The sequence below is a fragment of the Malus domestica genome, chromosome 15 (genome assembly GCF_042453785.1).
Source record: "Malus domestica chromosome 15, GDT2T_hap1".
Classification (NCBI taxonomy): Eukaryota; Viridiplantae; Streptophyta; class Magnoliopsida; order Rosales; family Rosaceae; genus Malus; species Malus domestica.
The window spans coordinates 36,430,355-36,446,200 of record NC_091675.1 but is presented as its reverse complement, the minus strand read 5'-3'; the positions used below and the strand labels follow the sequence as shown (position 1 = coordinate 36,446,200).

General features: G+C 39.5%; 1 protein-coding gene across 1 annotated transcript; it reads right to left on the bottom strand.

The window, feature by feature from the left end:
* Positions 1-12,882: 12,882 nt before the first annotated feature.
* On the bottom strand, positions 12,883-13,871 carry LOC139191887 (uncharacterized). Its single transcript, XM_070812917.1, has 2 exons — positions 13,736-13,871; positions 12,883-13,586 (listed from the first exon to the last, which is right to left on the bottom strand). Exons 1-2 carry the CDS (start codon positions 13,869-13,871, stop codon positions 12,883-12,885), a joined length of 840 nt encoding a protein of 279 aa, XP_070669018.1.
* Between the last annotated feature and the right edge of the window lie 1,975 nt (positions 13,872-15,846).

Here is a 15,846-nt window from a genome sequence, read left to right as displayed (position 1 = left end):
CATCGGGAGGCGATAGGTAGCGGAGATGTGGTCCTGAAAAGGATCTTTGAACGAACATGCCAATCTACATGTCGTAGTATGCTGCCTTTATTTGGAGCTTCCTAGACTCCAGTCTATCTGTGGAGAGCATTTGATTGACTATGTAGTCGATGATGGGATCTTGCCAACTCGAGGTCATGCTAATCTGCGCCACTTACCTACTAGTTCCTCATCTATGCTTGGCTTCTCCAGGTACTCGACCGGGATTGAGCGTCTGAGCTGATGGTCTAATGCAGAGCCTAGGCTTGCCAATGCGTCTGCATAGGCATTTTCTGCCCGTGGAACCTGAGTGAGTGTGTACGCTTGGAACGTCGCTAGCTACTCTCGTACCTTCTCGAGGTATCGGGCCATCCTTGGATGTTTTGCTGCGTACTCCCTTGAAGTTTGGTTGGTGATCAGTTGGGAATCAAAATAGATTGCGAGCTTCTTCACCGCTAGGTCTTTTGCCAATCGGAAACCTGTAAGTAGGGCTTCATACTTTGCTTCGTTGTTTGATGCTTTGAAGCTCAGTGTGATCGCCTACTCGAGTATTGAGCTGTCTAGGGTAGTGAGAACTAGGCCTGCTCCCGATCCTTGATGGTTGGATGATCCATCGACTTGCAAATGCCAAAAATCTTCATCAGGTGGGGTAGGTACGACTATGGCAAGCTCGGCTACCTCCGGGGCAATTTTGGGTTGTGTTATTGCATCCTTCAGGCTTGGGGTGAATTTTGCTATGAAGTCCGCCAATGCCTGGGCTTTTATTGCCGTGCGGGGTTGATATGCTAGGCCGTATTGACCAAGTTCCAATGCCCACTTCATTACTCGCTAAGAAGCATCTGGACTATGCAAAGCTGATCGCAATAGGTATTGAGTCATGACGATGACCGGATGCCCTTAAAAGTAGGGTCTGAGCTTTCAAGCTGCAACAACTAGCGCCAAAATTAATTTTTTGATCTTCGGGTATCTGGTTTCTGCATCGATGAGAGCTTTGGATGTGTAGAATACAGGCATTTGGGCCCCTATCTCTTCTCGTATGAGGGCATAACTTACTACTACTTCTGATACCGCCAGATAGATGTATAGGTTCTCCGCTGCTTCCGGTTTGGATAGTAGTGGAGGTGATGTCAAGTACTGCTTCAGGTCCTGAAATGTTTTTTTGCACTCATTGTCTCACTTGTCCTTCTACGCCTTTTTATGGCCTTGAAAAAGGGCTTGCATCTGTCGGTAGATCGCGAAAGGAAGTGATTGAGTGCGACTGCTCATCCGGTCAGACTTTGGATCTCTTTCAGAGTTGTAGGCGATTTCATGTCCAAGATCGCTTTGATCTGCCTTGGATGAGCTTCGATTCCTCGTTATGATATAAGGTACCCTAAGAATCAGCCTGAGGAGACGCCAAATGTGCACTTGGTTGGGTTGAGCTTCATGTTGTACTCTCGAAGAATGGCAAAAGTTTTTGCCAAGTTGCGAATGTGGTATGACCCCTGCTTGCCTTTCACCATGATGTCGTCGATGTAGACTTACATGGTGACTCTGATCTGCTTCTTGAACATCGTGTTTATGAGCCCCAAGTAGATTGCTCATGCATTCTTGAGACCAAAAGGCATGACCTTGTAGCATTATGTGCCTCACTCGATCACAAATGCAATCTTTTCTTTATCAGGCTTGTGCATGGCAATCTGATTGTAGCCTGAATATGCGTCCAAGAAGCTGAGCAACTGGTTCCCAGATATTGAGTCAATGAAAAGGTCGATTCGAGGAACCGAATAGTTGTCTTTAAGGCATGCTTTGTTGAGGTCGGTGTAATCCATACATACTCTTCATTTGCCTTTCTATTTTTTCAATTCTAGCACGACATTGGCCAGCCATGGTGAATGTGCCACTTTCTCAATGAATCCGGCCTCCAGTAGCTCGGGTACGAAATGTTGCCTTTTTTGGATCACAGGTTTGGCAGTGGGATCGACATGCAGCTTGCGACAAGCTATCACTGGATCAATGCCAGGTATATCAGAGGGTGACCATGCGAAAACGTCATGATTTTCCCTAAGGAAAACCTTGAGTTCTTCCTTTTCCGCTGGGCTTAAACGTGATCCAATTCTAGCTGTCTTTTCCGGCTGGTGAGGGGTCAAGAATGATGTTTTCGGCGTCTTCTTCGGGTTTCCATCTTGATTCATCTTTCAGGGCATTGTCGACCTTAATGCCATCTTTTTGACCTGCCTGTGTTAATTGCTCTTTGGCGGAGGTAAAGTCGTCTTTTTGCACTTCAGTTGCTATTGCTGGGGCGAAAAACTTCTTCTTCGACTCCTTGAGAACTTGTAAAGTGCATCATCTAGACATGGCCTGGTCGCATTTGATTTCTCTGACTGCTTCTCCTAGGATACGAAATCAGATTTTCTAATACTTGATTGAGGTCACAGCTCCAATCTTTACTAGCCAAGGTCGGCTTAATATCCCGTTGTAAGGAGATGGGTCACTGATGATCATGAAGGTCTGCGATAAGACAATCAGCGGGCTGGTTACGTCGAGTGTGATAGTGCCAATGGTAGTTGAGGTAAGTCCGTTGAATCCGGTCAAGACCTATGCTTTGCGTTGGATCGTGCTTTCCATGCCCATCTTTTGGTTGACTGACAGTTGTAGGAGGTTGACTGAGCTACCATTGTCCACCATGACTCTATCAACGATGACGTGGGCCAGTTGTACAGAAATCACTAGGGCGTTGACGTGGGGAAAACCTACTCCCTCAGCGTCCTGCTTGGTGAAGTTGACGATTGGTCCAGGTATAACATCCATGGCTTGAACCTGATTGACCGATCTCGCCTGCTGGATTTTTCTCTTGGAGTTATTGGTGTTGGAAATGTGCCCTAAAACCAATCATGTGATGATACTTTACGGACATTTCACATGTTAAACTAATCTAGTTTAATATAAAGGGGCAAAGATTATTGTTTGAGCCGTCTCATATAAATGTTATATGCTTAAACGATAAAGTCCAAGGAATCTAATGAAGTTAGATTCATGAGACCATTCTTTCGTAGACACATCTTAAATGTTCCTGATCATAGGATTGTCAATTGGGCATTGACAGTCCGTTAAGATCGGTACGTACTGTGTCTTCTCTCAGGGAGAGTGACTAGTCTCGAGTCATTGGTGTGTGTGACATCAAGACAAGTACGTAGGTGCTCAATAGAGAATGAGTTCACTGAACGTGATCGACGAAGAGTTCTCATACTCATGTCACATGAGAACTCATGGTTGGGATAATGCAAAGTAGTCCTTTGACCTGAGGCATCATAGTTGTCTTGTGGTTAAGTCCTTGATCTTTGATTATGTCAAAGTCACTCCATCAGGAGGGTGTCCACGACATCGTTGGGGTTAAGCCACTTAGCCATGGAGGGAAGTGAATGCGCAACAAGGGATCTCTAACCTTCAAACTGTTTGAGGGAGAATACTCTATGATATGATTTAGAATCTCTGGCCAGAGTATGAATGAGATTTGGGAATGCGTTCCGAATCATATTCAAGGTAATCATATAAGCACACGAATCACATTGGATAGTAGACATGAACTTATAAACTATCAAACCAAACAATGTGGTCAAGAGTATTAGATTAGAGAAAGACCGTATTGCATTTGTAATCCCAAACTGAATAGGTTCTCTAACCTCTTCTGATTAGCTTGGGTAACCATGATATGCTGCTAGGTGTCACTCATGGTTTGTGGAAGCCCTAAATGTGTGTAATCACTAAAGGGAGAATTGAAAGTAAGTTTCAATTCACAATCGATGTAAAATGGTTTTAATCGCCCACTGCCTCGCTAAAAGGAACCTAATGGATCGCACACCATAAAAGGTGAAGATTGAAGAAACAATGGAGATGAGTAAGAATAATTAAATGGTTTAATTATTTATGGCAAGGATTAATTAATATGTTAATTAATCAAACGAATAAGTTCGTTAAAGACCTCGGGATAGTTTTGGACCTTAAGGCCCAATGGGCTTCGAACGTCAAGCCCATTAACTTAAGTTGTATGACAATTTAATGAATAAAGATTCAAAAAGGCCCAAAAGCCCAAATCCCTTTAGGTGGCCGGTCATGAAGTGATGAATTAGGGTTTTGGTTATTTAGGTCACTTAAAGAAGTGACTATATAAATGACTTTATAGCCTAAAATTCATTAAGGCTTCTTTTTGGAGAAAATTGGTGAGAACATGTCTCTCCTTTTCTCTCTAGGAGGAAGGTCACCTTGGAGGGTACATCTAGCAATCCTACTACTCCAAGGTCACTCATTTCTTCTACAATCTAACCTTGGTGAAGAGACTTAGAGGTTCCCTATTTTGGGAACTTGGAGAAACCTATTCTTCCATCCAAATCCATAGATTTAAGATGCAAGGAATGAAGGCCCTCTCTTTGGGTGATTAGCCTTTGCTTATGCAAAGAGGAATCTTCAAAGGTATAAATTTCAACTCACTTTGTTTTGAGTTGATTAATGGTTCACCAATCTACTAGGCTTTGAATTTCTTGGTTAATGTTTTGTTTTTAAGTGCATGCTAGCATGATTCCGCCTTTAATTGTTAATTGCATGCTATATGATGTTGCTTAAATGAACATGTTTTCACAAAATATTCCTTCAAGTGGTATCAGAGCCTAGGTCTAGTAGTTGGTGAATGCTTTTGGGTTTTGTGGTTCATAGTTTGTGATTTAAAAGTTGTAATTGTTACAAGCTTTATTCTTGTTTCTTTGAATGTAAATTTTGTTAGAAAATTTGCCATCTCAAATGTTGTAGATGTAGTTCATATGAGCATGAATATTGGAGCTAAAATTTGGTGCCATGACTTTGGGGATTTTCGGCCAAATCCAAAGGGTGGATTTTTGGGTTCTTGTTTGACTTGTTAAAAGTGTTTTCAAGTGACTTTTGGAACCCCTATGTACCCTAGTTTGGTTAGATGTTATTTCCCTAAAGTTTGAATGGTTTTGGAATGTTTTTGGGTGGAAAAAGTTCATGGAAAAATTTTGGGTTTTTCATGAATGTTCTTCATTGTTCTTGACATTTTTGCCAAGAACAAAAAGGTTTGTGTTTTGATTCAAAGTTTTGATTAATTTCATAAAGTCTTTGTTTTGTGTTGATTGGTGTGAAATATCTATCATCAAAACATTAATATTTTTTGAAAGGTGATAGAAATTGTGATGGGTGTGTAAGACTTACACACCTTACACACCTTACACACCACTTACATGTATTTATGTCACAAACCACTTGCAAGGCTTTATGAATTTGTTGAAAAAAAATTTCAAAATTTTTGTGGACTAACACTCCAAAACCGGCCACCTTATTATTAGGGTTCTTTTGGGTCTTTTATGCAATTACATAAAGTTTTGATACTTTTGTGTATTTGCACTTTGGCCCAAAAGTTTACGTTTTTACGTTTAGGTCCAAAAACGCTAAAGGACAAATTGTTTTGCTCCTTTAATGAAGTTTTTACATTGATTAAATTTTGGGTTCTATTGTAATTACATGAAGTAGTGGACTTTTGTGTCTTTACAAAGTGACCCCAAAAGTTTTGCAATATAGCCCAAAAGTTGAGGTTAATTGCAAGATAGCCCAAATGTTGTGGTTATTGCTTTATGGCCCAAATTAAGTAGAGAACAAAATTGTTTTGTCTCTTTAAATGAGAATTGGATTTTCATTTTGTTTAGCTCCATTTAAATCGATTTTATGGATACAAAAACCAAATGAAAATGTTGCATTCAATTTAATTAGTTAAAGTGTTAATTAATTAAAGGGTGATTATGAACCTAAGCCTAATATAATTGAGCTATGTGAAAGACCGTTTCAAATTTGTTTGAACCATGGGAATGTGTAGATTAGATTTTGGTTGTAATTTGATTTGATCAAATGTTGTAAAAGGGCATAAGCCCTTCTTTACTTTAAAGTAATTTGTTTTATGCAAATGTTGTAATGAGCATAAGCTCACCTTTACTTTGAAGTACTTCTTTCTTGCTTTATATGATATGCATGAAAATGAAGTAGTTGGGTCCAACGCCCCTAAGACAACACGCCTTAATGTGATTAAACGCGTAACTAAAATCAATCACCATTCCTAGACCGAGATTCAACACAAGGCTCGTGTTGAATCTAAACAAAGGTTCATAGTCATCCTAAGGCCCTAAGGCAACTATATAGTCCATCAAATGAATGCAAAGGTTATGTTAGTAGTATCATATACTCTTGCTTTAAAAACTGTTTTATAAGCATAGTGGGAGTATTATATACAACTAAAAACAATCATATGGACCAATAGTTGTAATAGGACCAAAATAGTTTTAATAGAGATTAAAATGTATGTTTATATGTGATGAGACCTAAAACCCTCAACCAAACCATTATTAAGTTGATAAGCGTGAGAGTGCTTAGAACACTCTTTCGTAGGCCTTCCACCGTGGTGGGATCCAATCGTTTATGACTTGTACACCGGCTTCACCCTATCATGGGGGAGTACAAAGTGCATGCTTATACTCAGGAGGAATCCATACACATATGATGAGGTGAGTGTAGGCAACGAGGATGGCCGACATCGTATCATCGTGAGGCTATTCTTGAACCCCTTCATGAACTAAGCATGGTGGGAATGACTTAACTAAGTGCAATGGAGCCAATATCATATCATTGTGAGGTGACATTCTCTAGAGGCCAAATTAGATGGGTACTTGCATTAGTTGCAAATGAGTAAGCGTACTCTCTCATTATTATTAATGTTAGCCAATATCATATCATTGTGAGGTGGGCTTGGTAATAGTAAGCCTCCCATAACCTACTAGGAGTTTCATCCAAAACTCTCGAATTCCAATGAGGGATATGGAATTTGCCAAAAATAGTGGGTGGTGCTATTTGATTTAAAGACCCGAATCAAATGGCTTAAAATCAATCCATTTATATTCGTTATGTATTTGTTTACCAATATATTTGCAAACGCTATCCAAAACCTTGACAAAGAAAAGCAGAATGCTTTAGTTTCTGGACTTGGTAACACAATCCCAAAGATTGTCTTAAAAGGATTGCATATGTATCTAAGTAGTCTCATCCTCACAATCTTCCTAATGATAATGTATCATTGGAAGAACATGTTAGAAAAGTCTATCATGAAGAGGACAACACAAACAACCAATGCTTAATCCTTTGTTAAATGAACAAAGGAACTTACGAAGATTAGCATAAAGAAAAGGACAATTTTAGTGTTATTAGTTCTTCACTTATAAATCGTTGTATGAAGAAATAATGAGTTGTTTTGAACAACCCTTAGTCAATGCAAACACTTAGTGCTTGTTTCTTTGTTACATGAACAAAGAACTTGAGAAGAAAGCACAAAGGCATGGACACTTAATGTGCCATGACTCTTCACTTACAATTTGTTGTGTGAAGAAATAAGAGTTGCCTTGTACAACTCTTTAAAGTTTGTAATTATGTTTAGAACATAATGGTTGGTTGACAAAAATAGTCCATCAACATGGACTTATGATGATTTTGAATCATTAAGTGTTGAAGTGTTAAAACACTTCTAGAGACGGGAACTAGGCAAGGACTTCACCTTTGTGTCCCTATCCAAATGGTTCACTAAGTTTATTGTAAACTATGTAGTGAACAATAACCACACACTCTCCAAATTGTTTGATGTGTATAACACAATTGAAATAAGTTTCAAGAGAGATAGTGGGAGTTTAGGGACCATGACTATTGTAGTCAAAGGAGAAGTCAAATGAAGAAAGCGAAATAACTCCAAGGGAACAAACTTTCTTTATGAAAGGATGGACATTGGAAGAGGTATTTGCAAGAAATGTCTTGCAAGTGTCAAGAACACACCTTTCGAAGGTGTTGTAAATTGTTCTTGAAAAGTTCAAAACAGTTGGTTCTTCTACTTGAATGCTTGAATCCGTATTAGTAACTATGTTTTACAATCGTTGTAAAAGTGTGACTAATAAGAAGTAGAAGATAAATGAGAGAAGAGAAAGTACTTCACATTCGAAACGTGAATCAAATGTAGATCTCTGCGAAAGTAGATGGTACTTACTTCCTCATATGAACTACCAAAGAAATTCGAAAAACATAGATTGTCTTTATATTCCAATTTTAAGGAACTAAATTCCGTCACTATGTGAAATGGATAAATGTTTTGTTTGACAAAACATTGTTCTTTATTAATGAATGATTAGATTATTGTAATCTAATTAATTATCACTATAGTAGAGATGATATGGTAGTGTTAACTGTTTAGAATACAATGATGCTTAAAACCCAAAAGGTTGCAAGGTAGTGACTAATCCCAACTAAAGTTGTGATACCTCTAAAAACATAAATTACGAGTTGGTCATAGATGGACGCTTTGGATCGTTAGATCCGGATCTAATGCCTTCTTGTTAAAATTGTATAGAGGCGAAATGTTCGAATCTTTATTTTTTTTAGAAAGAAGAAAGAATCACAAGGTTGTTGAGGTTAATTCACTTAGATGTTAGTGGCACTTGTCCACAAACATAATACTACTCATGTTGTATGACATTCACCGAAGATCACTCTCGGTTGGACTATAGTTTATTTTGAATAAACACAAGTCCGAATACTTTGCAAAATGTTTCAAAGAATTCAAGTAATGTAAGTTGATGAGTAAGACATCTAAAGTAATTACCTCCTTAGATTTGATCCAAGGAAAAGTAACACTTTAGATGAGTTTCCTTGATAGATATCAAGGAAAATAGCATCGTAAGATAATGAATTTCTCCATTAGGAGAAGAACGAACTCGAATAAGATTTGGTTCGTTAGAAGTTATCTATTACCCATATATAGGATATATATATACTTCTAAAACAATATGATTGTCAATTAGAAGATCTTCCAAAATTTTCATAACTCCATAAGATGTAGTTGGAAAGAAAGACAAATCTTAAGCATGTTAAGATTTGGGGTTGTGTGCTAATGAGCAATATTTGTTTGATAACAATCTTGTGGGATATCCTTAAATTAACTTTTGGATATCACTTCTATAAACCAACTAACAAATGCTGTTTTGTTGGGTAGTTCATTGTAATCCTACAATGTGATTTGCCTAAGATCAAATGAAGAAGATAGAACTCAAAAGAATAGGTTCTTTGTGAGACAAGAAAGTAATCAACAAATATAACAACCTAGTTCCTATACCAAAAGCTCCAAGGTAGTCGAGAAGGATTTATAAACCGTCTCAGTTGAATGGTTTGAACTTTATGACTATGTCATAGAGTTACACCTCTTACTTCGAAAGAAATAAGAATGAAAATCCTTATGACTACATTGAGTGCATATACGATATATACTCAAGGAAATGGTAAAGTACCATTTAACCCGAAATAATGAAACCTTCATAAGCTAATTGGTAGCTTAAGGTGACTACAATCAAAGAGAATGGTTGACTTTGAAGAAACCATCTTTGAGATAGTCTTGGTTTCAATTAATTCGAAGATTGCTAGCTACAACTAAATGGTGATTCAATGTTTGGACATAATATGGGTTTCCGAAACCATTATTAAGATAGTCTTGATAATATATGTCTAAAACTATGAATCACAAGACATGTAAGTTGTAGAGATCCATCCATCATGGATCTTAGCAAGCTAGTGGGAGCTATAAGCGTCTTATGAGAGAAAGGTCAAATCGTTTGATTTCTCATAAAGATGTAAATGAATATTTTGTTTACTAGGTTTACAAAAGATTAGTGGGAGTTAATCATATTCCTAAATTTGGAAATGAAAAGAATATTTCTTCGTTAAAGTTATGACTTTAAACATTATATGAAGATAGAATGTATATGGGAGACATAGTCTATATACATGGGATGGAAATCTATATTGATAGATTTCAAGATATAATTTGATTATATCAATCCCTAATAATAGACAATAGATGCTAGGAAGTTTCTCATATGATGATGAACTTCAAATAAAAAGGGCAACTCTAGTGAGACTAAGAAGTTACTCTTCTCAAAGAGAACGTACTCTTTGACTCCCAAAGAAATAATGCGTAAATAGAATCCTTTATGCATACGCATAAAGGTGATTTATGTATTTCATATTGTATGAAAAACATTGATATGAGTTGTACCTAGAACGGTACAAGACGATATCAGTGCAAGCCCAGGATCAGAACCATGGCAACTGTCAAGTGAGTCCTTAAGTATTTAAGAAATACTAAAGGATAGATTCCTCAAAGAATGAGGAAGAATTAGAGTAACGTAATGGAAGCGTAAATGTATTAGATTATGAATCTAATCCATCATTGGATGTTTCTTCATTATGAATGAAGAGATAAATAGATATCTCTTTATTATGACTAAAGAGATATTTGGATGGAAATATTAAAGTAATGACTTTAGTGTGTTCCATTATGAATGCAAGGTATATTGCCATATAGAAGTTTGCAACAATGTTGTTTGGATGGGAAAGTTCATTTATGAACTCTCTATTCGGTTCCAACCAGAAAGTGTATGACACTAATGGGGCGATAGCTCAAGCCAGGGAATCAAGGTCTCATCAAGGTCCGAACTCAAATGAGAGACTGAACCACATGATTGAGAATCATGTATAATGGTGACGTCGATATTCTCAAGGTTGCTTCTATGGATAACATATAGATATCCATTGCCTAGGCCTACTATTCAGCCATTTATGAAATGACTACAGAAGAGGTATCATCACTGATGACCAAGCTGATTGGCTCTAGTGCAAGTGGGAGATTGTTGGAAATGTGCCCTAAAACCAATCATGTGATGATACTTTACGGACATTTCACATGTTAAACTAATCTAGTTTAATATAAAGGGGCAAAGATTATTGTTTGAGCCGTCTCATATAAATGTTATATGCTTAAACGATAAAGTCCAAGGAATCTAATGAAGTTAGATTCATGAGACCATTCTTTCGTAGACACATCTTAAATGTTCCTGATCATAGGATTGTCAATTGGGCATTGACAGTCCGTTAAGATCGGTACGTACTGTGTCTTCTCTCAGGGAGAGTGACTAGTCTCGAGTCATTGGTGTGTGTGACATCAAGACAAGTACGTAGGTGCTCAATAGAGAATGAGTTCACTGAACGTGATCGACGAAGAGTTCTCATACTCATGTCACATGAGAACTCATGGTTGGGATAATGCAAAGTAGTCCTTTGACCTGAGGCATCATAGTTGTCTTGTGGTTAAGTCCTTGATCTTTGATTATGTCAAAGTCACTCCATCAGGAGGGTGTCCACGACATCGTTGGGGTTAAGCCACTTAGCCATGGAGGGAAGTGAATGCGCAACAAGGGATCTCTAACCTTCAAACTGTTTGAGGGAGAATACTCTATGATATGATTTAGAATCTCTGGCCAGAGTATGAATGAGATTTGGGAATGCGTTCCGAATCATATTCAAGGTAATCATATAAGCACACGAATCACATTGGATAGTAGACATGAACTTATAAACTATCAAACCAAACAATGTGGTCAAGAGTATTAGATTAGAGAAAGACCGTATTGCATTTGTAATCCCAAACTGAATAGGTTCTCTAACCTCTTCTGATTAGCTTGGGTAACCATGATATGCTGCTAGGTGTCACTCATGGTTTGTGGAAGCCCTAAATGTGTGTAATCACTAAAGGGAGAATTGAAAGTAAGTTTCAATTCACAATCGATGTAAAATGGTTTTAATCGCCCACTGCCTCGCTAAAAGGAACCTAATGGATCGCACACCATAAAAGGTGAAGATTGAAGAAACAATGGAGATGAGTAAGAATAATTAAATGGTTTAATTATTTATGGCAAGGATTAATTAATATGTTAATTAATCAAACGAATAAGTTCGTTAAAGACCTCGGGATAGTTTTGGACCTTAAGGCCCAATGGGCTTCGAACGTCAAGCCCATTAACTTAAGTTGTATGACAATTTAATGAATAAAGATTCAAAAAGGCCCAAAAGCCCAAATCCCTTTAGGTGGCCGGTCATGAAGTGATGAATTAGGGTTTTGGTTATTTAGGTCACTTAAAGAAGTGACTATATAAATGACTTTATAGCCTAAAATTCATTAAGGCTTCTTTTTGGAGAAAATTGGTGAGAACATGTCTCTCCTTTTCTCTCTAGGAGGAAGGTCACCTTGGAGGGTACATCTAGCAATCCTACTACTCCAAGGTCACTCATTTCTTCTACAATCTAACCTTGGTGAAGAGACTTAGAGGTTCCCTATTTTGGGAACTTGGAGAAACCTATTCTTCCATCCAAATCCATAGATTTAAGATGCAAGGAATGAAGGCCCTCTCTTTGGGTGATTAGCCTTTGCTTATGCAAAGAGGAATCTTCAAAGGTATAAATTTCAACTCACTTTGTTTTGAGTTGATTAATGGTTCACCAATCTACTAGGCTTTGAATTTCTTGGTTAATGTTTTGTTTTTAAGTGCATGCTAGCATGATTCCGCCTTTAATTGTTAATTGCATGCTATATGATGTTGCTTAAATGAACATGTTTTCACAAAATATTCCTTCAATTGGTGGCCCCCAGATACTCAGATTCGGCAAAGATTTCGTTGATTCGGATTATCTTGGTTGAGGGTTAGGCATCGGCATCTGCTTTTCACCTTGGCCGGGTAGCTGGTCTGTCGATATATTGGTTGCACTTGTCTTCCTTCACGAGTTGCTTGAGGTACCTCTTCCATGAGATGCAATCATCGGTTGTGTGCCAGGACCCTTGTGAAATGCACAATATTTGGTCTGGTCCATCTTTGAGGTGTCACCCTTTATAGGTGACGGCGGCTTGAACCATGGCTTGCCTTTGAGGTCGCGAAGGATTTGGCCTATCGAGACCGAGAACCAAGTCTATGACTTGGGTGTCATGCCTCCCTTTACTAGTGACCGGTGCTTGGGCTTGTCACTTGGCTTGCTTTTGATGTTGAGTGGTTTATCGCTCGCCTTCTTTTGAGTCGGTTCCACGACTCTGCGTGGCTGCTCAGGCGGCTTCTGGGAGTGCTTTTCCTCGTCCCAGAGGGAGTGCTTTTCTGCCAAAGCATAAGAGGTTGCCAGGGACATGTTCTCGCCCATAATCAATTCTCCGAAAAATGAGTGATCTGCTGGGAGTCCTTTTTGGAAAGCTGAGCATGCGATGCTATCATCGCATCCGATGATCTTTGCCTTTTCTGCCTTGAATCTCTTGACATAAGTGCAGAATGACTCATTTGGGTCATTCTTCATGCTGAAAAATTGGTCAGATCTCTTCTTGATCGAATAGTATGACGAATATTCCTTAGTGAAAACCAGGGAAAGTTCGTCGAAGTTTTGGATTGAACGTGGCGACAGAGTGTGGAACCAGTTTTGCGCCTCCCCTTGTAGCGTCATGGCAAAGATCTTGCACATGATAACGTCATTACTAGCGTAGAAGGTCATGGCGCTTCGGTAGTGCATCAAGTGTTCGTCCGGATCTTCATCTCTCATAAACAAGGTGAAATGTGGCAGATTGAACTTCCGCAGTGGCTCCGTCTGCTCAATCTCGTCTGTAAATGGTGACCAGTTCAAGTTGGCCACGTCTATACGGAGGGCATCGTCAGTAATGTCAACATGCTAGAATTCGCACAGCTGCTCTGTTACGAGCCTTTGAACTTCCTCATGGATTTGTACCTGGTAGGGCAGCAGAGCCTCTAGCTGCCCCCGGTGTTGACTTGCTATCCTATGTTGCTCTTCAGCATGTCTTGCTCGTCTGAGCCGATGTTGCTAGGCACGTAGTCCATGCTGTACTGCTCACCGCCGCGCTTGGCGAGGGCTGCCAGTGGAACTTGAACTGGATTGCTCACGTGCTCTTCTCTGGGCGTCATGCTGCTACCTACTCCGTTGCCTCGTAGGAGGATCTCCCGGAAGGTTTTGAATGCTCGTCAGAGTGTGGACTTAACCTCAAATGCACATTGACTCGTGAGTGGAGTTGGGAATGAATGCTTCTCAGTGCATCTGGGCAGGAGAAGACATTTCCCTGAGGGCCCAATCGAGAGTGCACACTACCCGAACACACGATTAGTGGTGGGCTGAGTGGCTCTTTGCCAGGACGTCACTGGAATGAGTCACGTTCTTTCGCCCTTGTCCTGCTTCGGGACACCTCATCTGGGATACGCTGCATCTCGATACGCTTGAGGAGCTGGTTCACTAAGGTAGTCTACTGCGCGAGGGTGTTCGTCAAATTGGCGACCTGCAGGGGCAGATGATGCTCGCCATTTGGATTAGAAAAGCTTGAATGGTGGGCGTTTCCATGTGTGGTGGAAGTGTAATGGACTGCAGGTACAAAGCTTGAGTCCATAGCGGGCAGTCCTTGGATCTGCATGGTTGTATGCCATCCAGGCCATTGGGTTGCCACATCTTGGCCTGCTGACTGAGTGGCTTGAGCTTGGGCCCACTGAGCTGCTTGACTAGCAGTAGCTGCCGAATTCTAGGCTCAGGTTTAGGCCTGCTGTGCGACAAGACCTGCTGCTGCATTGAGCTGGGCCTTCTAATCATCGGCTTGGAAATAGACCTGGGCCTCCTGCCTAGGGTTTGGTAGAAGTGGCGTCGTAGCTTGGCTGTGGCTGCTGGGTCACGGTGGTGATGGTGGTGGCACGGCTTTGCGGCGGTAAGGCTCCTCCTGCCGTTATGTTGAGCCTTGAGGACCTTCGTCGTAGAGCTATGTCCTCATCTCCACTATCTGGTCCAAATCCTTGCACGTACGGTGTTCCATTCGTCATAGTTTCTGAATTTCCTACCATTGTATCCTTTCTCCAAGGATTGATCAAGAAACTTTTCTAGGAAAAATTAATTGATACGACGTGTGAGAAATTTAACTTGACAGAAAATTCGAGAAACAAATGCTAGAGGCTTCTTCGAGTGTTTTGAATCAGCTCTCAATGAAAGCACCAATTTGTGGATGCAAATTTCTGCCATCTTCAGTCTTGACGAAAATGCACCTGCAAAACAATCAACACCTTTGATCAGAGACTTAAGCCTCACACGTCCACAAGGTGGGGAGAGGTTAGGTCAACGGATCTTCGATGCCTAAGTTAGTTTTTTTGAGAGAGTAAAATGTTTAAGCTTTTTAGGGTGGCAAAAAGCTCTTTGAAAATGGTAGAATATGGGGTATTTATAGGGCTAGGGCCGACCACATAGGGTTTAATGGAGAAAATATTCTCTAAATATTCTCAAGATATTTAAAAGGAGATAATATTTTGAGATAATAGGGTAATAATCCTTAATTGATTTAAATTAGGATTATTTTCTTGATTGGAGTCAATCTTTAATTAGGAATGTATTAAAGATGAGATTTGGATAATTAATCCTTATCTTTAATTCCTTGCCATGGGCAAGTGAGCTGTGGGCAATTGTATTCAGCTGCTGGGTCCTTCAAGGAGGTGAGATGCGTGTGGGAGAATCTGAGAAGCCTGCCCATTTATTGAGGGCAATCTTGTCATTCTTGAATAAAAGTTCATGTGTCATCTCTAGAATTTTAGGGATTATTTTTGGCTCCATAGATGTGATTGGAGGATTTTTCGGGATCATCACAAAGAGAATTCGGCAAGAATCCTCTCTCTAAGTTGGATACTTCAACTTAGGCTATTGGAGGTGTGCTTTACTTATTATTAGGTAAATTATAGGGTTAATCTTAGTTTACTATTTTGAAGTTTCATGGTTGTCAACATTTGGTACATGAAGTTTTTTTCATCTCAAAGTCATACCTAAATCTTAATTTTGGGACAGTCTCATACATCCGTTAAGTTGGCTGTTAAGTCTGTTGTTAACTGGTGACGTGGCGCCACATGTCAATATGGGCCC